At 39.7% G+C, this 25,344-nt stretch overlaps 1 protein-coding gene across 7 annotated transcripts in view; it reads right to left on the minus strand.

Moving 5' to 3' along the window:
• Positions 1-25,344, minus strand: part of LRBA (LPS responsive beige-like anchor protein) — a 582,443-nt gene that overhangs the window by 513,451 nt on the left and 43,648 nt on the right. For all 7 annotated transcript variants that reach the window (XM_032793241.2, XM_075066317.1, XM_075066316.1 and 4 more), the window contains exons 3-4: positions 1,534-1,765; positions 1,272-1,372 (exon numbers count right to left, since the gene is read on the minus strand). In XM_032793241.2, coding sequence (XP_032649132.1) covers positions 1,272-1,372; positions 1,534-1,765 — 333 coding nt within the window. The remainder of the gene's footprint in view (positions 1-1,271; positions 1,373-1,533; positions 1,766-25,344) is intronic.

Here is a 25,344-nt window from a genome sequence, read left to right on the forward strand (position 1 = left end):
AAAAACATTAACATTACAAAGAGAACCTTAACTCACTCACACTGAACATAGGCAATATTTTTAACTACATTCGCCTTAAATTTAAATCTTCATGCACAATATTTTCTATGTGAGCAATCTGGAGTTTTGTTTAAAAATTTCAATTTTAATTGAGTATTACTATAGGTTTTTATATTTAATAGGTATTTTTTTTTTACTCTGCAAGAAACCAGATCTGAGAAGCCTTTTCTCTATATTAGGGTGACCAGATATCCCAATAAAATTGGGACCGTCCTGATATTTAGGTATTTGTCCCACGCCCCGACCGATCTTCGCAAATTTCACTCCATCGACAGCACTCTGCTCCCCCCCCCACCCCCCCGTCTGCTGGCGGACCCCCCCAAGTGTCCTGATATTTTCTTCCTCTCATCTGGTCACCCTACTCTATATTGAGCAGATTATTTTAGGGGCCACCAAAGCAGGATTACAAATATTTTTCAAAGAGCTTAGAACAATTCTTAAAGCAATTTCTACTTCCATCAAAGTAGCAATTCTGATGTTTAGATTCCACCTGGAGGAGAAAGTACATTTGGTAGCATCAGTATCTTATGAGAAAAAAAAGCTAACTTTTGAGAGGGAGGTTGTCAGGGGTGTTCTGTTCTCCTATTCCACTCCAGGTGTAAACAGTAAAAAATTTATACTGGGACTTTTCACTTGGAGTTTGCTTTGGAATCAAGCGGCAAGTGACATTACAAGACTGCCTTAAATTCAGATCTTTCTACAAATTCCTACTTCGCTAACCAAATCAGTTTCTGCAATATTTACCTAAAAGGAAAAAAAAAAGTGAAAATAGACACTTTTTGGGTTGTGTATGTGTAATCTACCTTTTTAAAAAGTCTACATTTTTTTTTAATTCTCTGCTTTTTTTTCCTCCCTTTGTTTCATGTAACTGACTTATAAAAAGAAAAACAGGTACCTACTCCCATCAAATTATCTGCAGCTATACAAAGAAGAGAAGTGCGACCTGTTTGTCAGGGGGATACTGAAGGCACTAAGTATCAATATTCCTAGAGCGATCAAACGTAAATCTAATTGGTAACTTACTCACACTTCTACACCATATATTTTATTACTAATATGCAAGAAGACATCTATTGATAATACTACTGGGGGGATGCCTACATCTTTGATAGCTTTCATATTTGGTTATTAAAAACGTTTGCAAATAGACCTTTTTGTTTGGAAAGATTAGGAGACAGTATAACCAACATTAAGACAACAAAGTTGTTTACCCATTTTCCTTTTTCTCCTTGGAGTTTGCTGAAGAACAATTTTAGCTCCCGGACCGTCAAATTATAGCTAGCCAGCACTCCCAACATATCAACTAAGAGATCTGAAGGAAAAAATATTAAAATGATATACATGCAGCTCTGTACATAATGACCAAATGCGTATTCTTTTATTTTGTCAATAAAAGTGCTGTGTTAAGGTTTTATATAAACACAATCATATTTAGTTCAAATAAACGTATTCTGTTGCCATCTAAAGTCATACCTGCAATCATATTGTCAGCTTTATCAATTCTCTGTAGCACTTGTTCAACAAGCCCCACTTCTGTGCAGACTTGTAGATTCCGTATACTCTTCTTCAGGATTGCTGTAAACATGCTCCATACCTCAGCCTGGCAAGTGATGTCACATCTATCCAACAAGTCTACCATGCAGATGATACTCTCTCCTTCTTGGATAATAAAGTTCATTTCCAGATCAAAATGTCCCCCTACAAGCTTTAAGGAAAAAAAGGCAAAGCATTAGTAACAATCATTTCCATACATCATTTTACATTTAGGACTAGCTGTGCAAGTTCCCAAGGATGTGTGTTGAAATATTTACAGAGGTTGTGGGGTTGGATTTGTATTAGATTAGGGAAGATGGCAGCCCATGAGCCCAATTGCTAGTTCTGTTATGGATTCACTGTGTAGCTTTGATGAAGTCATTTGACCCTTCTGTGTTTCAGTTTACCCGTTTGTAAAAGCACTTCCCAGATAGGTAAGAGAACAGCTGCTGCAAAGAGCTAACCTACCTCACCAAAAAGTGTTGCTCTTTACAAACATTAAGCTGCACTTTATGTATATTAGATGAAAAGTGGATTGAACTACACCTCTACCCCAATATAATGCTGTCCTTGAGAGCCAAAAAAATCTTACCGTGTTATAGGTGAAACTGTGTTATATCGAACTTCTTTTGATCCACCGGAGTATGCAGCCCCTCCCCCCTTGGAGCACTGCTTTACCGTGTTATATCCAAATTCATGTTATATCGGGTCATATTATATCAGGGTAGAGGTGCATCAACTGCAATTTTACTTCGTAAGCAAAGGTACTATGAGGTTTGGGGGTTTTATTTATTCATTTTCAAATTATAGCACAAAACAGTTGTATCTGAGTAAATGTTAATGATCATTTAAAAAGTGAAGGAACAGCAGCACTGGTTGGAGCCCAACACTAATGATTATGCCTCCTCCTACAGATCTGCTAATGCACTTAAATCTAGAAAAGCAACACTTCAGACCTTTCTGTCATGGACCTTTCTTGAGCAGAAACTGGTGACTTTGCCACATTAGGTGGTTTCTGATATGCACAGGCGAACAGCTACAAAGAAATCAAAACTCATCTTCATTTGTGACCTGAACTAGAATTAGAATTTAATTCTCTTGAGGTTAACATACTAACCTACCAGTTTCACCAGGCTATTTCTAGACTTTTCTAGCAAGTTAGATGAATATGAACACAGTACTATGACATCTTAGATATAAGTTCAAGTTTGTGTTACATTTCCTTCCATTTACAGAAAGACTTTCTAAAAACAAAATAAATAATTTTTTGGTGAATTCCATCTCTTTAGATATTTCAAGTGTTTAGGTGGATATCACAAAGCACTTTTCTCCTTCCTTCCTCCTCTCCTCATCTGCCTTCCTAAGAAAATAACATCATGATTTCAATTTGGGGGACACATGAGAGTCAAATATCTTGATACATTTGTGGAAGGGGAGTGAGTAAATCTCAAGAGTTAGATGTGGATATTTTCAAAACTAACTAAACAAATGAATTATATTATTTGGACAGGTTTGATCAGTTACTTAGAATGACAGCTTAACAGTATCCAATTAGAAATCTAGCTGATTTCCTTCTTAAAGTTATATTGTGACAGAAGTCACCCCCCCCCCCCAAATACTTATTCTCTCTTGCCTTCCCATAAGCCCCAACAGCTCTATTCACTTGGTCAATTATGTCTAACAGAAGAGAATTGATGCCCTTAAATATGATAACTCAACACTCAAATCACTGTAGAATATCCAAAAGATCCTAAATTTTGTTTCCAGGTTGGAAGCAGCACCTTTCAACATTCTGAACATAAAGCAATAATGTCAAATACCGTAAGCAATTGAGAAAGCTAGCAAAGGTGATTGAGGTTGTATAAAGAAAGGGAGAGTTTCTGAATGACCATTTTAAGAAGTTATTTATATTTCCCTTTCATTTTTCCTGAATTGCAATAATTTAAGTAAATAATTAAAGAAACATCTAACAGAGTATTATCTAGTAAAGTCACAGGACTGGGAGTCAGGAGATATGAATTCTATTCCCAGCTTTGCCACCAACTTGCTCTCATCTTTATCAAGTCACTCAGTTTCCCCCTTCAGTAAAATGAAGTTCATGTCTATCTTAATTCACTTGTGGTTGCCAAGTGCTTGAGATCCTTGGGTGGAATGGGCTAAAGTAGTAACATCACAAAACACACTTAAAACAAAACAAAAAAAGTCAGAGAAAAAAGCCTGAAGACAATTGGATCAAAAACAAGGAAGCGACTCTTAAATTATTATTTTATACTGAATGCAAGCATATCACCCACCCTAACAGATGGATTGCAGCCTTCCTCAAAAGGACAGTCTCCCAAATGAAACTTGACTAAGAAATCAAAAAGTAAAAGTAATCCTTGGTGCAAATACAATGGCTATATGATTGCTGTCAGCTAAGAGTCACACCATAGTTTTTAATTTAATTATGTATTTAGTTTAACTAACCAGTCAAAAGCTATCACATCAGAACTGTACAGGTCAACATTTAGTTGCAAATAAGATGACCTCACCTTCACCCTATCATTTCTACTATCAACCCTTCATTTTTGGCTATACACACCATTAACAGTAAAAACCCACCCAGGAAGCTATCAAATTAATTTTCCAGTCTAACCAGTAAAAACAAATATTTTAGCAGGTATTATATTAAAAGTATATATCTAGTGCAGTCACTACATTTTAAACATTTCTCCTTTAAGTGTTTTAAGTAATATCTTTTGACAAAAAAAAGACAGGAAAAGCAGTATACACAATGTGGACTATATTTTATATACTCTATGCATGCATACCCGTTAGATACACATAAGCACACACACTCTACAGTATGTCATATTAACACTTTCTAATGGTGATTTGGAACTTATCAACCTTCAAAACACAAATTTGTTTCCAACGACAGGGATCATAATCCAGGCCCATGCACTGGCTAGTTATTATCTGAGCTGCAGTAATGGCTGTGCACAGCAAAATGTAATCTTCCCAAATGTCACAGTAAGTTATGAATATCTGAGCAGCTTAATGCACCTTACTAGCCATGAAGTGTGAGAATGTAATCTTATTACTTTTTTATGGTTGTATTTTTTTGAATAATGTAGCCTTTGAACTGATGTATAGTCTTTCCCTGCACTTTAGCATGATTTGGTCTCCTGTGTCATACAGTACATTTTTCAAAACTCTCCAATTCAACGTATTTTAAGTCTTAGACTGAACTTCATAAACATTCTTTATAGCAACCCACAGGGTGGCATAACATTTTCTTTCTATAGGGTGTAGTATAATGTGTAAGCATACAGCAGTGATTTTAAAGCATCGTGTTCAAAGTATTCTAATACATCTTCACCAATTTTACATTATATCTTTAACATCTGCCAGTTATATTTACTTTCAGAAAAGAAAGTCATAACAACATCAATAGCTGGAGCTCTTCAGTAAGCACAAGGAATTTCTGCATTTGATACTTTGAGACTAAGAAGAATATAGACACTCTTCAATTTCAACCCAACCCAAACAGTCAAGCCTTAAGTAAACCTTTCTAGAAATCAGCAGATTAGGAGTAAACTGTGCATATTAAGGTTTCCCTGTGTTAGCAAAACCTAGAAATGGAGAGAATAAAACAAATTTAAAGATGGAAATGAAATGACTGCTAGGAATTTTCCATCTGACTTAAGATGGAAGGAGGATTCACAAGATATAGGAAGAGCTGCAGGGGCTTGTTTATTTGGTGCAGCTACTGCCCCTAGATACAGAAATTTTCAGACTTAACACATAATTAGGAGGTTGCTTTGAATATAAAGTAGCTACCAAACTCTGCCCTACTGGAAGATTTAAGGATCTGGAATTATAATTACAGGGCAGCTGTATAAGCCACTAATGAAAACATTTAAGAATCTTCAGATAAATGGGCAACTACTTTCCCTGCACGATGTAGTAAAAGTAACTAAATTAAGTCCGAGACCACAATTAACTTTTGTTTAGGAACAGTCCAAATCCACAGCAGTGAAAAACCCACAGAATTGACCATTTCCACAGTTTTGACTCATATCACCAAGAACTAAGATTTTACTTGCATAAGAACTTTCTTGCTCTTTGAGATATTAAAATAATCCTGATGTGTAGGTTAATGCACTTGTCTTGCTCACTTTGACACTAGGAAGACTGAAAGATTACCATCGCAAGCAATCTCTTTCCTTCTACATAAAAAGTTCACTCTGAAGCCTATACATTGCTTCATTAATGAATATGTAGAGTACATCCAACAAACATGCTTGTCCAGTGCACAAAGACATACCTGATACTCACCTCAAAATTCCTTTTGAATGGAAATTTTTAAAGGCTATTTAATTTGTGCCAGCAAAAACAACACATGCAAGATTATGAACTGCTTGTGTCTTCATAAAGAAAATATGTGTTCTTACCTCACATTAGCTAATACGTTGCAACTAACATAAGGACATTCTATTGAAGAGAAGGCAATTGTAGTTTTAGCATGGATTCACAGGTTGAAGTAACATGAGGTAGGAAGACATTTTCTTCCTAGTGAAGATGCAATCTGAATGTGTGGTGAAACTTTGGTACATGCAGATCCAAGTATGTTGGGTTCACTTCAGCCATCAACTTTCAAAATATGACCCTATATACATATTTGCTCTAAGTTTTTTGGGGTAGGGACTATGGACCCCTTTGTGTCTGTATAATGCATAGCACAAGGAATCCCCAATCCTGTCCAGACCCCTAGATGCTACAGAATAAACATTAAAATCAACTCCTACTATCACCACCGCCACCATTCACACATACATTCACGCAGGTCAAGAATGTAAGAGGAGCTTGGACAGATGGGTCTGACTTTAGAATGAACTCTGCAGATAAAGAAAGGTGGGATAGAGGAAAAGAAAAAAGAAAAAAAATAAGTATTGATTGTGACAACTCCCTTTTCCTAACTTCTCCATGGACACCTCCCTATCCCACCCCTCAGAGGATTTTTATAAAGATTCCTTCTCACATTTAATAGGATATATATTAGAGGAATCTGTCACGAATGCAGGTATTGGTATGAAAGAATCACATTTTGAGATATTACAAGTCAGTGCAGTCATGATAAAAATACTTATGAGCAGGAAGGGCTTGGGGATCAAGTCTCACTGAGAATGCCCTGCTGGGAGGCCCCTCGCTCCCAATACACACACACACACCCCTCTTATAATGTGGCAGATCCAGCCAGTGTTTTTCCTCTGATGGCAACTGTGTCACAAGTAGAGAGATGATCTCAGAGCATTTCTCATATGGAGATTCCCCATATTCCAGGGGGTCCGCTGATCAACTCCTCCCCATCTCTCCCAGTGCTTCCTGCATGCCAGGGAACAGCTGTTCAGCAGCATGCAGGAAGCATTGGGAGGGAGGGGGAGGTGCAGGGATGGGGAGGAATGAGACAAGGAAGGGGCGGGGCCTTGAGGGGGAAGGAGTGGAGTGGGGCCAGGGCCTGGGGCTGAGTAGGGGTCAGCAAAAAATTTTAAATCAAAATGGGGGTCCTCAGGTTGCTAAATCTGGAGAATCGCTATCTTAAGAGTACATACCTACACTTTGAGCAGGAGCCTTAATTCTCAGCTTAAAGAGTCATACCAGCACTAGTCTGATGGAGCTAGTATGCTAAAAATACAGTGTATACTCCTGACATTCTGTGCCAAAAAATAACCAGTTCTGCACACAATATTTTAAAATTCTGCTAATTATATTTGTCAAATAAATGTGGAGGCTCCTGCATGGCATTGGGAAGGCCACTGGCTGCAGGGTGCACACAGGTGGGAGATCACTGTGCAGCTCCCCCCTGGGAGACAGACTCAGTGGTGAGGCTGCACCCAACCCTGACACAGCGCAAGGACCAGACCTGCCCCAGAAACACCCCAGAGCCCTGCCAGGTGTGGGCAGGCAGGTTCAGCAAGGCAGGATCCAAGTGTGGAGGGACTTAATGTGAGGGGATCCAGGTGTGGGTTGAGAGGGTCCTGTGTGGGCCAATCTGAGTGCGGGCAGCTCGAGGGGGATCCGGATGCGGGGGGGGGGGGGGGGTTGGATTGGGGAGAGGAGATCTGGATGCACAGGGATTTGTTACAGGGTTCTGGGTGCAACAGCAATGGGACTCTGCAGGGGATTCCAGGTGAAGATAGTTGGGGCTCAGCAGGAGGAATGTCTGGAGTGGGGGGAGAACAGAGCTTGGCAGGGGGTTCTGGGTGTGAGGGCTCAGTGGTGGGGTCTAGATGCTGGAGTGAGGCTCAGTCAGATAGGGATCCAGATGCATCTAGCTGGGGCTTGGTATGGATCTGGGTAGCTTGTTGGTGTGGTGCAGGGGGAGTGGGGCTCATTGGGGGGGTTCTGAGTGCAGGGGGATTAGGCTCAGCAGGAGGTCTGGGTATGAGGGGGTCTGGATACATGGGGGTTGGGCAGCTGGAGGAGCAGCTCCCTGTACAGTGATCCCTCCCACGACAGCTGAGGAGCGTTGGGTGCAGGAAGCACAGGGGGGAGAGTTTTTGCAAAGCTTCCCATAGCCAGAAGAGAAATCGGGGGGAAGGGGTCTAATACAGCTCTGGATGCCATGCAGGGGAAGAAGTAGTCCTGTCCTCCCCAGCCCAGCAGCAGAGCCTGGCACAGGTAGGAGCCACGACCCAGGTCTTCCCCAGTCCTGCCTCCTTCCCCACAGTGGTTTACCTCTCTACTGGCTGCCCTGGGTACCTGAAACATACTGTGGGGGTGGGGAAGTCACATGACCATTCTTGTGGCTTCCTTTTGCTTCTCCATCAGAAAGTCATTTTTCTGCAGGGAAGCAAAGAAATCTGCAGGGGACATAAATTCTGCATACGTACAGTGGTGCAGAACTCCCCCAGGAGTCAGTGTAGCAACATACATCCTGAATATTGCCTGTCCAAGCTGCTAGCTATGTACTCAGGCAGCTAGACAGTACTGCAACTTGCACCTTCCCAGCTACACTATCTTTAGTGCACTAACTGTATCAAAACCTCTTCTCATTCTGAGTGCCTCAAATGAGTTAAGCTAGCTCAACTGACAATTTCACAATTTAAAAAAGCATCCTTTTTGCTCATGTAAAAACAGGACCCTAGAGATAAGAATCCTCCTCAAACTGGTGATATGACCTATACCAAGAGAAGAGAATTAAGAAGTAACATCCTACCCCTGTTGGTTCCACCTCTCTATCCAGGTATCAGTTGTGTCTTATCCACTCTGATCAGGTTAGTCTGTGTTTTAGCAGCGCTTGCATGATTTTTACATGTTGCACATTTTAAAACAGTCCACTACCATGTTTTAAAGCAAAGAGGAACTGATTTTACAGCAAGTTAAAAACAGCTTAAAATTGTTTTGGTTTTACATTGACTTATTTTAATATTTGGTTTAGTATTTCGATCTGCGTTTACTTATGTGTTTATAAATCACAAAGAACGCTCTTCTAGAAAGGGACAATTGAGGCCTTTTATCATTGGGCACAACTCCCACTGAAATGTAAATGGTTCTCATGGCTAAATCTGACCCAGTGACAAAAATTTAAAAAATTAAAGTAACTATACATGTTTTTATGTTATCAGTTTGGTATCTTAACAGCATCATTTTACAAGTTTTATTAGTTCAAAGCACAAGATTATAGCAAAGCCCTTATGAAAAAAAGCACATGAACAAACTAACACAGAGTTCAAACTCAAAATACTAAATCATTCCACATCTTATGATGAATTTAGCCAGGGTGACCAGACGTCCTGATAAAATTGGGACAATCCTGATTTTGAGGGGTTTGTCCCACGTCCCGACCAGAGTATGGTCAGGATGCTACTTGTCCCGATATTTTGTTTCTTGGTCTTCAGCAGCAATTCGGCGGAGAGTCCTTCAGTCACGGACGGTCTTTGGCAGTATTTCAGCAGTAGGTGCTTCTGTCTTTGGCGGCAGGATTTATTACCCGCCACCGAAATGCCGCCAAAGACCATCCGTGACTGAAGGGCTCTCTGCCGATTTGCCACCGAACGCCTGGACAGGTGAGTGTTTAAAAGAGTCCCCTGAGGCAGTCCCAATATTTTCCCCTTAGCATCTGGTCACCCTAAATTTAGCATTTGTGAAAGGTAACAGCTTGACAGCATGGAAAATGAAGATTTCTGTTTCAGTTCTGGCAATCATTTAATTCAAAGTTAAAAAATATAAATCTATTGTAGACAAACTCTGTGGCTAAAAGTATGGCCACGGATTACTCCCAGGTATTAGGAGAGTTTAGTCCCTCTTCCACAATATTTTGGGCCACAACAAGCAAAAATTGCCCAGAATGCACTGTACTAGATAGCAATGTCAGGAGCCGTCATAAATATATATACACAAAAATCAACAACTCCAGTGTGCATGCACAGCATAATGGAACGTCAGATTATACAGGTGCAGCATAGACATATTAGATTCACTCCAGGATTCAACTAGGATGATTCCATCAATTGATTTTATGCAACACAGACAAAGCCTTTTTCCCCATTCAATTATTTTCCTCGATCATGACTGCACTGCTGTCATCCTCATATCTGAAACTAGGAAAATGAATGAAACTACCAATTGATTTCTCGTAAAGCAAACAACTTCTGGTCACTGCTAACTTAGACAGCGCTCAGAAACACTGACCCATGAATAGACATACTATCCTAGTTTTAAAAAGTTCTGTAACATTTTGTTATGTCTAAATCTAGATAAAATGTATGTCCTTTTTCCTCCAAAACCTTTTCCAGTTTCTGTATTAATAGCCTTAAATAAGGCCTTTATTTTAAAAATGAATTTATTTCAGCACATTTTAATCTGAGACACCGTTTAAATATATACAAGTAAGATATGACTCCAGGTTATGGTCTAATAATATGCAAATTTGTGCCTCCATACAGGAGATGAAATTTTGTAAATCCATTACATCAGATTCATATATGTGTTCTGAAAGCCACTAAATCATTTAAACCATGATACAGAGAACCTTTTTAAATTTGCATTTATCTACAGTAAATACTGCCATGTTCTTTAATAGCTTGCTAGTGCAATCTTGGAAAACTAGTGATTTATGGTTGTGACATATTTTAAAAATCAGAAATCCGTCATTGTATGACAGCCAGTAGAAAGTCAGTTCAAGTTACATTACTCTGAATTTAAACTCACTAGGATGTGAAAAGCACTATGCCATGTTACTATTTTAGTTACCCCGCTATTTACCTCCCTAGTTTACAGAATTGTATTATCTGTAATATTTCTAAGTTTTACACAATATTTTCATTTCAATTTTTAATATTATTATATATAGATTACTTCAGGGTCTAGACACCTTGATGTTTTATTAAAACCGCTTAATCCCACAAAGACAAATCCAGAAACAAACTCACCAGCTAACAAATATAAAAAAGCCATATCCTTAGAACAGAAGATTGAGGCGTGGTCTGCCCTTAAAAGTTAGGTTTTAGCTATGTTGGTCAGGAGTCTCAAAAATCCACACCCCTGTCCAACACAGCTATGTTGACAGAAGAACGCTTCCATCTACATAGCTACCATCATTCGAGGACGTGGTTATCCTACACAAGTGGTTCTCAAATGTTTTTTTTTTCGTGGACCACTTAAATTGCTGAGTGTCTCGGTGGGCCACTTAATGATCTTTCCAAATGTTGTTTGTACCATTAGCTAACTATTGTAAAGTGCTTTGGATAAAAGCACTATACAAAACACACATACTTAATAAACTTTTTTTGTTCTACAAATAAAAGCAAACAACTCATTATAATATCAGTAGTCTTACCTTTCTAATACAATCAATGTGCCCTCTCTCCCCTGCCACAACAGCCCCTGACCTGGGGCTGGGAAGGAGGGAGGTCTCTCCCCGACAGCTGCAGCCCTGGAGCTGGGGAAAGTCGCCTCTTTCTCTGGCCGCCACAGTCCTGCATGTGCCAAACTCCCCATCACCCTCTCTTCTCACCCCACTGCCCCCTGCCACCTACCCCTTATTCCCCCCAAGGCCACCACCTCACCTTACATGTGCGTCTTGTCCAGGCACCTAATTAGTGGAACCACTCCTGCGTGGTTCCACTAATTAGGTGAGTGGACCTTCATTCTCTCATGTGTGGCTGCCCAGGTGCACACGTAGAGGGAATTATCTGTGGACCACCTGAATGAAGCTTGCAGACCATTGATGATCCATGGACCACAGTTTGAGAATCTGTCCTACACCAAAAGAAAAACCCCTTCAGTTAGCATAGGCTGCATCTGTAATATGAGGGGGTTATGCCAGCATAGCTATGGAAACATCGCTATAACGGTACAGTCTCCGTAGCGTAGATATTCCTCAAATGCTTCAGTCAGGGCCCAACTATGGGTGGTTGATGTGCCCTGGTCCGCTGCTAAGTTGTGATCGGGAGATGAGTAGCGGGATCAAGAGCAAGCCAGGTCAAAATGCTGGTAAGTTAGGGTCAGACACCAAGTTGTAGGCAGCAGGCAACAGCAGCACTGGAGTCAAGCCAGATTAGGATACCAGCAAGTCAAGGTTTGGTGCCAGGTTACAGACAGCAATTGAATAGTGAAGTCAAGGACAAACCAGGGTCAGAAGACAGAGTCTATGGTCCACCACAAACAGGGTCTGAAGCAGAAGCAGGCAGGCAGTCTGAGTTGTTGCTCAGTCGGCTTCTTATGACGGCTTTCTGGTTTAAGTATCAGTTCTGGTCAATCAGTGGGCTAAGAGGGTCCACCACACAGGCCCTACTGGGCACTACCTCCTGCTGAGTTTAGCTTCATAGGGCTCTCCTATGGGAGCCAAACCTAAGCCTCCAGTGGCGATGCAAAGGTGTCAGCAGCCCAGAATCCCCATGAGCCCAAGTTCTAGATTTGCAGATTGTTAAACTCAGTGCCCCACGTACCAATCCTCAGAAGACTGCCTCTCCTTCCCCCTTGGTTTTTCACCCCACAAAACAGCTAAAAGGATGGTTTTTGCAACATGCTACAAAAATAAGTGCACAATCTACAGTTTCTTTAATTTCCCCGAACAAAGCATAGCCCCACCCTGGCATGCATTTCACTAACCTAGGGGTTGGCAATCTGCAGCTCCAGAGCCACATGTGGCTCTTTAACTGTCCCCTTGCAGGCAGCTGTTTTTTCAGTGGGTGCGAGGTGGAGGCTCTAGCTAGGAGGTGCTTACCACAGGTGACTTCCGGCCAGCGACACAGAAGGGCTCAGCAGGCTGCCTGCCTGCCCTAGCCCCACACCGCTCCTGGAAGCGGCTGGCTGCTGGCGCATCTCTGTGCACTCGCTGGGGGGAGGAGAGCAGCGGGTCTTCATGCACTGCCCGCACCTGCAAGCGCCACCCCGGCAGGAGCCACTTCCCCTCCACCAGGGATTCAGAGTCTGATACAAGGCCAGGGTGAGGTTCTTATAAGCACATAATCCACTGCAGTACAGGTGTAATTATTACGTTGTTGCGGGTACGCAACGCTCCTGGCACCCTGTGATTCAGAAGGGCAGAGATCACTCAGCCCGCAGGGAGCACACATATTGTACAATGACATTGCATTACTGTGACCCCCTGCCAGGATACTGGCCTTATTCTGAGTCTTACTTGAGGGACTGTTACATCACTACAGGCCCTGTGGCAAATGCATTTTAACAAACCCAAATCTGTATTTGTAGGAGAGATGGGTCCAAACTTATCTGTAAGTCAGTAACATCAATAGGCCCCAAATGAGATCAGGTCCCCTTTGGGCTAGGTACTGTACAAGGTGGGGTGCCTACATCGCAATCAGAAGCATGACTGTAGCTCTATTAGCTTTAATCTAGCTACCCTGGCTAAAGATATCAGTGAAGATGCAGTGGCATGGACCCAGCATGATTCAACATCATGGCTACCTACCCAGGCTGTGGGCAGTCTGGTACAGCCCTTGCTGAAGCACCTAGATTCTAGTCGCATTAAAAGTACTTGAGTAGTAATAACTTTAATATGTTCAATTATTATTAGTTTATAAATTCTAACTTTACAAGTAGCTTTGCAGGTGATGCGGCTCTAGAAATATTTTGGTCTTCTTTGAAAGGTTGCCGACCCCTGCACTAACCTAATATTCAGGTGACTAAATCCCTCTAGGGAGCACAGATAGGCTCAGATAGCACATGTTTAAAGGTGTTAACCTTATCTATAGTAGATGCCAGCACATTTTTAAATATCTCTTAAGTAATACACATTAGCTAACTTTAAAATTGAAAATCACACCTTTTTTCTAGTCTACCCTACCAGTTCTGCTGAACAATAAGTGATAAGTTAACATAAGATGAATTAACACCAACTTTTGCATGTTTCTTTTTTTCTTCTTCTTTCAAGTGGCCCATCTTTATGCTATCAGAATGTGTGTATACAAACATGAACAAAATGAATGAATATTAGAGCTGGAGACTATTTAGCTAGAGAAGCACAAAGTAATATGAGGAAGGCACTTTTTTTTTTTTTTTTTTTTTTTTTTTTAAAGGACAGACTTACAAAGTTTAAAAAAAAAATTTAATCTTTCCTCTGCAAAACTTAGTAAATATTTTTCTAAGAATTATCTTATGAAGTTGTGTCCTTAGAACTAAAATTCTTCTAGCTATGGAGCAGCTATAAATGATTCCATAATTTTTATACATACAAACACTGACAACACCCTAACTAATATTGAATTGTATGTATGCACATGTCTGTCCATATAGACAGATGTACTCATACATAGCATATTAATGTGTCACATTTGGCTGTGAATTCCAATTTTAGGCTGAGACAACTCATAACATGTTTTTATTTAAGGTAAACATATTCCTACAAGTCTCTCAGTGCATCTCGCCTCTATGTCTGTCTTCTAGCTCATAAGCTCTTTGGGACGTAGTATCATGGATTTCTGTGTATTGTACAGCACCAATTACATTATCCATGCTTAAAAGTAAATAAGTAAAAAATAGTAACTGTAAAGCAGCTGTTCTTCTAATACATTGCTAATAAGAACTTCAGTAATCAATTTCTCCACTGTGACTCCCTGTCCTTCATCTTCATCCCATCAAAACAGTGAAATCTTAATTTTACTTAAGCTTAAAAAGTTAGATCTTGAAATAAAGATGTTGCCACTGGTTTCTTTTGATGAGTTGCCAGCTGTTTTTATCTCTGTTCTTCATGATCCTACACCCCTCTCTGTAAAGCCAAAACAGCACTGACTAGAGACTAGTTTAGGTAGATGTAATTTAGATTTTCCCAAGCAGCTCTACCAATCCAGTTGTAATTCCAGTACTGAGTCTCTCTATGAGGAAGGAACATTTCTCAGTTGTGCCACATTGTGTAGTAGTTACACAATATGTAATATGCACTGATGGGGATTATAAGGAAATCAAACTCACTTATAAACTGATCAGGATATAAAACCAGGTCTCAGAATACAAAAATCCCTGAATCACATCATGTACATTATGAAAAATGCAATTTTACTCTATTCTTGTGCCACCAACAGACAAGAGAGCTTTTCTTCAGTCTGCCCTCTTATGTCCAGCTAAAATCTATCAGATTCTTTAAAATCAGGAAGCCAACAACTGTTAGACTAGAGGGGTTTGAAATAAAAGCCTGACATAAGCAAACAATTAGCTAGCAAAATGGTCATTTTCTGTATCTGTAATTACCACTAAAGTAGACTTCTGGGCTTCTAAGAGAAGTACAATGAAGAACAAGACAGCAGAGATCAGGTTAATTAACTGATCTGAACAGACTGCAGATCTCCACAGCCAAAAGCAGCATCTGCTGAGGCTTGACCATTTTTTGAAGCTTTATGCAACTTAATCAGCAGGTTTAATTCCAAAACTTAGACACAAACCCAGATAATCCTGGAAATAATGTGGTTCCCAATATTGCAAGCTATTTCATTTTATTTAGTTACATTTGCAAAGAAAAAGCTTGTTCTGGAATGACAACCAGCACTAGAATTTAGAAGGATGTTTTAACATTACTCACTTGCTTTCTCACTCGAATCAAAATGAAACATAATCCCCTGGACGAAGCTACAATAGATACCCTGAAGAAGGCTGTAGCCAAACATAAAATGGTAATACGCAAGGTAGTGTTTCTTAGAATATGCTTTTCTTCTAAAAATTGAGATTAAAAGATGACAATAAATCTTTTTCCTCATCCACCCTTTCACTGAATTATATCTGGCCCTAAAAAAATCTGCTAGAATTGAACATTAAGAAAGTATCATCTTAAAAGGGAGAGAATAATGCCACCAAAACAAAAAGAAGAAAGGACCATCTCCTTAGTAATAAATTTAGACTCTGATGTCATTCTTTGATTTAGATAGGAAATTCTTTTTAAAATTTTGTGCAGAAATTGCATGGCTACAAAATGTCTTTGATCTCTCTGGGCATTCAGGCAACTTTACATTTAGTGGTGAAATTCTACACTTTTATTTACTGATAGCACAAGGAATGTCAATTTCAAAGAAGAAAAATCACTCCATCTTATATCATCTCTTACAAGCAAGATATCAGGACTCAAAGTGTAGCTGCATTGTGAAAAATAACTGAAAATGGCAGTGGGTTTTGATATTTATCATATTAATGTATCAACTCAGAGCAAATATGCTTAGTTTACAAGTAAAGCAATGTTTCATTCAACTGCCCATCCCAAAAATTCAACCTGGGATCTAACAGCCACACTAGGTTCTTTCCTTTTCCAAGCCAAATTCGGAACTGAGTGCATCATCATCTTTCAAATCCCAAATGCCTTCAAATTAGGCTCTTGGCAACATCATTATCTTCAACTGGTTTCCACATAGGTAACTGCTTGCTTGCTTACAATGGGAACAGACTGAGTAAGATGACACTGATGCTAGCCTCAGTAGAGCAACATTTTAAGGAAAGAGTTGAAGAAAAAGCTGGAATTACCAGCACTAAAATGAGGTATGACAAAGTGGTCTAATGCTGAGAATGACACAAATAGTGTCATTATTAGATCATTGCATATAGTGGAGTATCTTGAGGTTCATAAATATTAGTTTCTAAAGAAAAATAGTACAAAAAATATTTTTTATTTTAGAACTGGTCTACTGGTATAGCTGTTTTGGTTAGATGTGTGATTTGTTTTTACTGAAATAATTATATTGGTACAATTAGTATGGTTATACCAGTATAGCTCATTACCATTCCCATACAGAAGGAAGCCATACCAATATCAACACTGTTATACCAATATACTTACATCCACAATAGGGTGATTTAAGTGGTACAATTTGTGCCTGTAGACAAGGCCTTACTTGATTTATTTTTATTTTACCTATTAAGATCCAAAAATCTAGATGCATTATATTTTGCAAATTTCTGTAAAAGGCACGTACAAAAAGAGCTGAATTAAATGACTGATTTTTCAGTTCACTGACAGCATAAAAAAATCTGGTTTGGGCTAAACATTCCAAAGTTTTTGAAAAATTTAAGCATATTAAAAAAAATCTGTTTAAGGTATTTTTAAAGAGCTAGCTTCATACAACAGGAAAAGGGATGGTTGTGGCAGCAGCACTACCTCCCTTATAGCCATTAGCCCAGTGCTTATGGCATACACCTGGGACAAAAGAGAACCAGCTTCCATTTCCCCCACTACCTGATGTGGGCACAAGATTTGAACTTGGGTCTCCTTCATTGCAGGAAAGCATCTTAATCCACTAGACTATGGAATATTCTGATGTGGGTCTCAATCTCTGTTGAAGCTACTTAATTGTGTATAAATATTTTAAGAGTCATTGGAGCAGGAGCTGGAATGTGTATGAACCACATCTCACTCTCTATGACCAAATGATTATTCATTGTCATTCATACTCAGATTCTAAGGCCAGAAAGGACCATTGTGCTCATCTACTCTGACCATCTGTGCAACACAGGTCGTAGAACTTCCCCCAAAATAATTCCTAAATTTAAATAAAAAAACATCAACGTAAACAAAAGAGATTGATACCCACAGCAGAATATTCCAGCCCAGAGAACAGGGCACTCTCCTGGAGTACAGGAGACTCAAGTTCAAATCCCATCTCCAAATGGGAGATGGCAGAGGGGAATTGAACCAGGTCTACCACATTCCAGTGCTCTAACCACTCGGCTAAAGATTACAAGAAGGGTGGCAGTGGCACCACCTCTTCCTCCCTCCATTTTGTGAATGGTCTAAGCTGCAAAAAAACATTTTGGTTTAAACTATTTGGTGAATTTGCATCAGACTTATTTACAAAATAGTTTTGGGTCAATTAAAGCTGCATTTATGGTGAATAAACTACTAATCAGAAAAATTCCATCCTGCTCTTTGGACAAATCCTGTAGCTTATTCACATTCTTTCACACTGCAAAATAACCCAACTTTAAAAAAAGCACTTGCCCCTCCCCAAGAAAAGAGTGCCATTTTTCCAATCCCCCAAATCTTGGGGAAAACAGATGACTTAACTTTCAAGTTGTATTTTACCTTGCTAAATGATGAATTTTAGGATTATTTATCAACTTTGTTTCTGCACTTCACTATCCTGTTCATGCAGTTAAAAAAGCCTGCCATTTCTACAAGATGATATTTAGTTAGTTCAATCCACAGTTGAGGGGCCATGGGGGGATAAGCTACATGGAAAGAAAAGATAAGCTTAGGTGGGATAAGCTACATGGAAAGAAAAGGGACAGGAAGAGGGCCAAGGGTGTAAGGACAGGGGAGGAGAGAATAAGGGCAGGTGTGGAGTAAAGTAAGGTGACAAGACTAAGGGAGGAGGGGATTGGCACAAAACAGCCAATCAGCACAGAACAGAGAAAGTCCACTCAAAACTGTAGACAATTCATTGAATAATGGTCATAGAAACAATTCCAGACTGTCCCGTAAAAAAACACTTAAATATTGCTCCTGCTTAGAACATCTCAAGTTGCATCTATATAGCCTCATGTCTACTAACAGTGCATACTCCAAACAGTCAGAAAATATTCCCACTCAGGCTTCAGGTTTTAAACCAGGGATCGGTAACCTTGGGCACGCAGTCCGCCAGGGTAAGCACCCTGGTGGGCCAGGCCGATTTGTTTGCCAGCCGCGTCCACAGGTTTGGCTGATCGCGGATCCCACTGGCTGCCGTTCACCGCTCCAAGCCAATGGGAGCGGCGGGAAGCAGCAGCCAGCACATCCCTCTTCCCACACTGCTTCCTGCCACCCTCATTGGCCTGGAGCGGTGAACCATGGCCAGTGGGAGCCGCGATCGGCTGAACCTGCGGACACAGCAGGTAAACAAACCAGCCCGGCCCACCAGGGTGCTTACCCTGGCGGCCTGCAGGCCAAAGATTGCCGATCCCTGTTTTAAACAGTCTTCACAGGCAGGCTACTTTTTTGCAAGACGACAGTAATTCATTACAAAGGTTAACAGTTTTGAAACTAATAGTTGAGTTTTCCTAGAATATTAATTTGCAGTATCTAGGAAGAAGAAAAAAACTTGCTTCACAAGAAGCCTAATCGAGGGAATGTTTTCTTCATAAACCCAGTTTAATATTACTGTTCAACTTATGTTATTAGTATTAAGGGGTTACAGAAAACCTCAGAATTATGCACACCAGAGTTACAAACTGCCCAGTCCACCACACACCACATTTGGAACTGGAAATAGTATTCTGGCTAGCCACAAAACATTGGCCATTAAACATGAGCACTGCTTTAGTTAATAAATATTTATTGTTTCTTCCACTAACCCACTGTCTGTAGAGCTCGTTAATTTGTTCACAGGGAACCAGGGTGGATTTGATTTAAATCAAATTGATGTAAATGATTATTTAATCACTAGTCAGGAAGACTCGATTTAATCATGGATTTCTATATAAAAGTGCATTCTTGTTGGTCGTTACCAACCTGAAGATCCTGCGTGTTCAGACATGTTCCTTTCATCATCATCAACGCAGCTTCCTCCTGAGAAGGAATACTTCTCATGATGTTGTTTCATTTGGGCAACCAGCCCTTGCATTTCTTTATTACACTGTGTGCATTTTGCACACATGCCTGTCTTACCCACAAGTAGAGGTACTTCATCAAAATATTGCCAAACCGGGTCTCTTTTATGGCCTACTGCCATTATAGGTTTTCCCTTCTAGTGAGAGAACGCTAAGGTAGAGCTCAAATCAATGAAGGCTACACTCAGAAAGACCTCAAGATTTCTGGAATATGCTGCTCAAAAACAGTTTCACTTTTGTTTCTACTGCCTGTCCCTCCCTGCTCACATTTATCTCCGGACTTCTTCTCCTTTTCTAGATCTATTCCACCCCCTTCAATTGTCTATTCATTGAACTTTTTGAAACTTTGCACTTTTAGAGAGAGGTAAGGGATTGACTCTGTGTACACAGATTTGCAGAGGGACAATAGGGTTGAGGTCTATCATTTCTCACCTCTATATAGTATTTATTTTAAAACATTTTTGCTGTCAACGAGCATGTTATCTCTGGAGCCACAAATGCACAGTCTGAGAATTGCAAAACTACACATCTCTGATGGTATCTTCTGGACTGAGCACTGAGTCCCATTGGATAGATAGAAAGATTAACCTAAATAATCTATACAGAAGCCCCTGGAACTCCATAAAATTGGGTCCCTAATCCATGAACTATTGGAACTCATTTACAAAACTTTTCTTAAACATTACATGAATATATTGTCTCATACTATAAAATTAGAATTTATAATCCCTATTCCATGATGAGATATCTTTGAGCTATAATGTATCTTAATTAAAACTATCTTTTCTCAAAAAGCATTTTATCAAAAAAATTTGATTTAAATAAAAAAATCTGATTTCTTTTATTTAAAAAAAAATCATTCATTTGTATCTGCCCTGCAGAGAACTATCAGGCTGAGCCCATAGACATTTGTGAGCAGAACAAAACAACATGATCAATACCGGAACCATTTTCAAAGGAGGAAAATTTTGATGTTGAAGTAGGCACAGCAGAGGAGCTGCTTGAAACAAATAGCAATAAAGGAAAAGAAAACAGCAAAAGGCAAAGATCAGACTAAATAAAATAACTTGTTTTACACCTAATATGGAATATTTATTTTTCATTTTAAGGTCAGAAAGGTTACGTGGTCATTTACCATCTTTGTCAATCAGCATCAGGTAATTTGAATGACACACAGTCTTTCCTAAAAGTAGCAAAGCTAGCATATGATTGGAGCCTGTTCTTAAAGCACTGTCCAAAATAGCATATTAATTTATATATTCTATATCAGCACACAATACTATGAGTATATATAATTTTAAATAATCCAAAGCAATACATCTGCACTCTCAGTCATAATAGGATTGTATACATCTTTAGATTCTTATAACAGGTCTATCCATACACAAAATCACAACTGATGAGCACCATCTTATGGGCATTTGAGGTAACAGATTCTGAAGGCCAAAAGACTATTACTGTAAATGTCTAATATTCAAATGTGTGTAAGATAACCACAGAGTTTTCTCCCCCTCTCCCCAAACACATCTAAATGAAGTGATACATGAACTACGGTAAGAAAAATATAGTTTAAATGTTTAAAGATACTTATATTTGAAAATATTGCACAACTTTATCTGAAACTTAATCTTAAACTGCTCCTATTGCTAATCTGTGAATTTATTTGATATGCCTAACACTTTGGAATCCAGGTTAAGAAACACTGTCCTAGTCAGTGAAGCCAGATTTTTAAAAGGTATTCAGGCACCTAAAGATTAAGAGAGGTGCTTAATCAGATATTCACAAGTGCCTAAGCACCTATCTGCATCTTCAGGCACCTAAATACCTTTAAAAATCTGGCCCTACGTGAATTAGAATTTTATTACATGAGAATGAAGGGCAAAAATAATGTGTGTTGAAGTACATTGTGAGGACAGCAACATTGACATAATTGTTAATATTACATTTTATCATCCATTTAAGGAGGTTTACAATAAAGTTGAACAAGGCACATACATGGAAAAATCATTCTGAAATAGTTTTTAAATGTTACTATTTATTTTCCTTTACAATTCAGTGAAGGAAAATCAACCATAATGTGTTTCACTACTGAATGAAACCGTAGAGACTGCTTTTTTAGGTTAGCTCCCTTAAAAGCTGGCAGGCTACAAATGTTACTTTCCTTAAGGCAGTAGTATGGGCTATACTAGTTTGAGTACTTGATACCTGACAATACAATTATTCTCTCTGACTTGAAATTTTACCCAGTAAGAACAATACCTCAGAGAGAACCTCAGTATCAGCTTCTTCATCAGTTTAGGTTACAAAAGACCCATGTGCTGAAGCTCACAGTATTCTAATCAAATATGTCTCTCTCTAATGAAGAGGAAGACAAATTCAGTAATCATAAAGAGTAGTAAATGTAGGCTAAGTAAAACGAACACACCATGCAGACAGAATAAGAGAAGCCAACCAACTTGCTACTGTCATCAGAGTTTCTAACACTTATTATGAGATAGAAGAGCCCCCAAAATGAAGAGGTGCTAATCTCTGTTTTGGTGGGATGGCATTGAGAGTTGAGTGGAGAGTTAGGGCAAAGCAATTCTTGTAGACCAGAGGTTCTCAAACCTGGGGTCAGGACCCCTCAGGGGGTCATGAGGTTATTACATGGGGGGGTCAAGAGCTGTCAGTTTCCACCTCAAGCCCTACTTTGCATCCAACATTTATAATTGTGTTAAATACATAAAGAAGTATGTCATAAACAGATAGCTAAGGGTTAATGTTTCTTTTACCTGTAAAGGCTTAACAAAGGGAACCAAACACCTGACCAGAGGACCAATCAGGAAACCGGATTTTTCAAAGCTCAGGGGAGGGAATGTTTGACTCTGAGTCTTTCGTCTGTCTCTTGGCTATGAGAGGCTTCTTTCTATCTTCAAGCTTCTAATCTTCCAGTTTCAAAAAAGTTGTGAGTACAAAAGGTAGCAAAACAATAGGCTTTATATGTTTTGTTTGTTATACATGTGTGTTACGTTTGCCTGGAATGTTTAAATTGTAATCTCTTTTTAGCATAAGTCTGTTATTCTATATTTTTTTTAAGTAATGCCTGTGTATTGTCAAACCTTAAGCAGAAGATTCATATTTTCATGTGTTTTTTTTCTTCTTTTTAGACTTAGATTTGATATTTTCTCTTCTGGAGGCTAAGGACAAGGGGAGGGGAATTCTCTTTGTGTTAGATTTCGTAAGGTCAAGTTTGCGCACCAGGGAATTGGTGGGCAGGGAAAGATAGAAAGTCTTTCTGTTTTCCTTTGTATTTGGGGTTTCGTGTCTCTTTGTGGATCAGGAGAATGGCCTCTTGGCTTTGTGATGTAAGAGATATGCATCGTAATTCAGTGGTTAAGGCCCAGAGAGGAGTTCTGGGTGGGAGAGAGAGAGGGAAAGGTAAATTTGCCGCCTCTGTTTGCGCATTCAACGGAGTTCAAGTACAGACCGCAAAGGATAACCCGAGGAGGGGAGTGGGGATGATAAAGCAGAGACAAAGACAAGGGCGAGGGGGTTATCCCTTGTGGTAAGATCAGGGCTTCTGAGTCTTGGGTCCCCCAGACAAGGTTTTGGAGAGCAGAGCGGAGCAAGTCCTGGAAATCACTTCGCTGGTGTGGCAGCGAGATCAATCTAACTGGTAATTAAGCTTAGAAGAGTTCATGCAGGCCCCAGATTTCTGAGCGCTAAGGTCCAGATTTGGAAGTATATGACATGGTCGGAACGCGTTGGGATAATAAGAATCCCAGTAGCCAAGTAGGAATATTGTTTTTCTTTTTCTCTGTTGGGGCTTCTTTAGCAAGAGAAAGGGTTTTGGGTTTTAAAAGTAGCCAGAGAGAAATTTTTTTCTGCTGCTTAAGGTGTTGTTTTAGACGAAGGAGCCATTAAGGTGACATTAAGGGATCTTTTGTTAACAAGTAGAATTCCGATTGGAATCAAAGTACCAGCAAACACACAGGTACAATAAAGTGGTTTTTGGTTTGGGCTTCATTTAATACTCAAACATTAGCTAGGAACTTAAAGCGAAAGGCACTGCTGGCTAGGCAAACCAACACAGGAGACAACAGGAGCAGCAGTGTCAGAACAATAAACACCACGAAGAGCACCCCACACCCGAACGAAAAGACCATGAGTCCAGGAAAGCCTGAAAACAGAACGAGCCGGGCAACAACCATAGCACAAGAAGATGAACCATAGGAGACGATTAGAACTTATTAAGGGCAGACAGCCAAGAAGCAGGCAGCCCATAAAAGAGAACAAGAAGCAAAAAATCAGCTACGCAAAGAAAAAACACAAAGTAAGAAAGGTGCCCAACAAAATAAAAAACAAAGAAGAAGAGATGTGCCTACAGAAGAAAAAAAATGCAGCCCACAGAAGACAGTAGATCAGAGGGAGGGAAACAACACCAGAAGTGAAGAAGGACATAACAGAAGACGAACTGGAAGTAGCACAGGCTACGCAACATGCTCCAGCAATCCTACCACCGTCGCCAGTTGTTGTTCAACCGCACAAGAAATTTCCCAGCACTAGCAAGCCAGGTGATGAAACTGAGGCCCTTCCTTGAGAAATTGAAAAGAGCCTGCATTGGTACAGATCGCTGAAGACAGTAATTGGTAGAGCTGAGGTCAACACCTCAGTTGACCCTATTAGCGAGGTGGTGGGCTGAAATGCCAAAAGGACCAAAATGGAACGATTATAAACGTTCAAACCAAGGCAGATACAGAATGGGAACCGGATATGGGGCGTTTCAGAACCCAAAAGTGGAAACCAGATGGGTCATTTCCCAAACACGCCTACTACGTTGGAAAGAATTATAAGGCCTGGATATCAGGAACCAATGTTCAATCCATTGACGAACTGCACCTCCTCATACAAATGGAGCAGTTCTTGGATGGTGTTCCTGAGGACATAACACGGTACATCCAAGATGGAAAACCCAAAAATCTCACCAAGGCGGAGGAGATTGGAGCCACGTGGATAGAAGTGGCAGAAAGCAAGAAAGCTACTGTAAAGGGGAACGAAAACCCCAGGGGACACACTGACAATAAACCCTACAACAGAGGGCAACCCAAAACCCCATTTTTAATTTATTATGGAGGGGGTCTCACTTAAAGGCTTTCTATGTGAAATGGGTCACCAGTACAAAGGTTTGAGAACCACTGTTGTAGACCTTTACGTTCTCAAAGTACAAAGAGGAGATTTTAAATTGTCAATGTATTTAAAAAGCAATAATTCCTAAAGAAACAAGATTTGCAATTCCTTTAAAAAAAGAACCATGTTTCCATACTTTACAAAGTTAATTCATGAATTTATTGACAAGGGTAATAGTAATGCCATTTCTCTCCGTGTCCCTGAAAGAAAGATGATCTGTTCGTGAGCATGTGGACCAAACACTTTTGTCTCAGTTTCATATTGCAAGTTTGAAGATAGGTTTGATAAATGATATGACCTTGAAGATTAAGACAAGCATTCATTTAGGATTAGAGAATTTACCTCACTTACACAGCTAGGTTTCCACCCTTAGGAGAAACACTAGGCCAAAACACTGAGTATAAGAGGGACAAGTGTTGAAGTCACTAACTTTCACTTATGTTAAGAGCAAAGAGTGGAAAAGCACAGAAGCAGGTAAAGAACGTGCATTTAGTGAAGATGAGTAACTACTCTGGAATATACATATGTAGCTGTGGATTCAGTTTAGAAAGAGCAGGTTGCACTAGTTAGAAAACC

This window comes from Chelonoidis abingdonii, chromosome 5 (assembly GCF_003597395.2).
Source record: "Chelonoidis abingdonii isolate Lonesome George chromosome 5, CheloAbing_2.0, whole genome shotgun sequence".
Classification (NCBI taxonomy): Eukaryota; Metazoa; Chordata; order Testudines; family Testudinidae; genus Chelonoidis; species Chelonoidis abingdonii.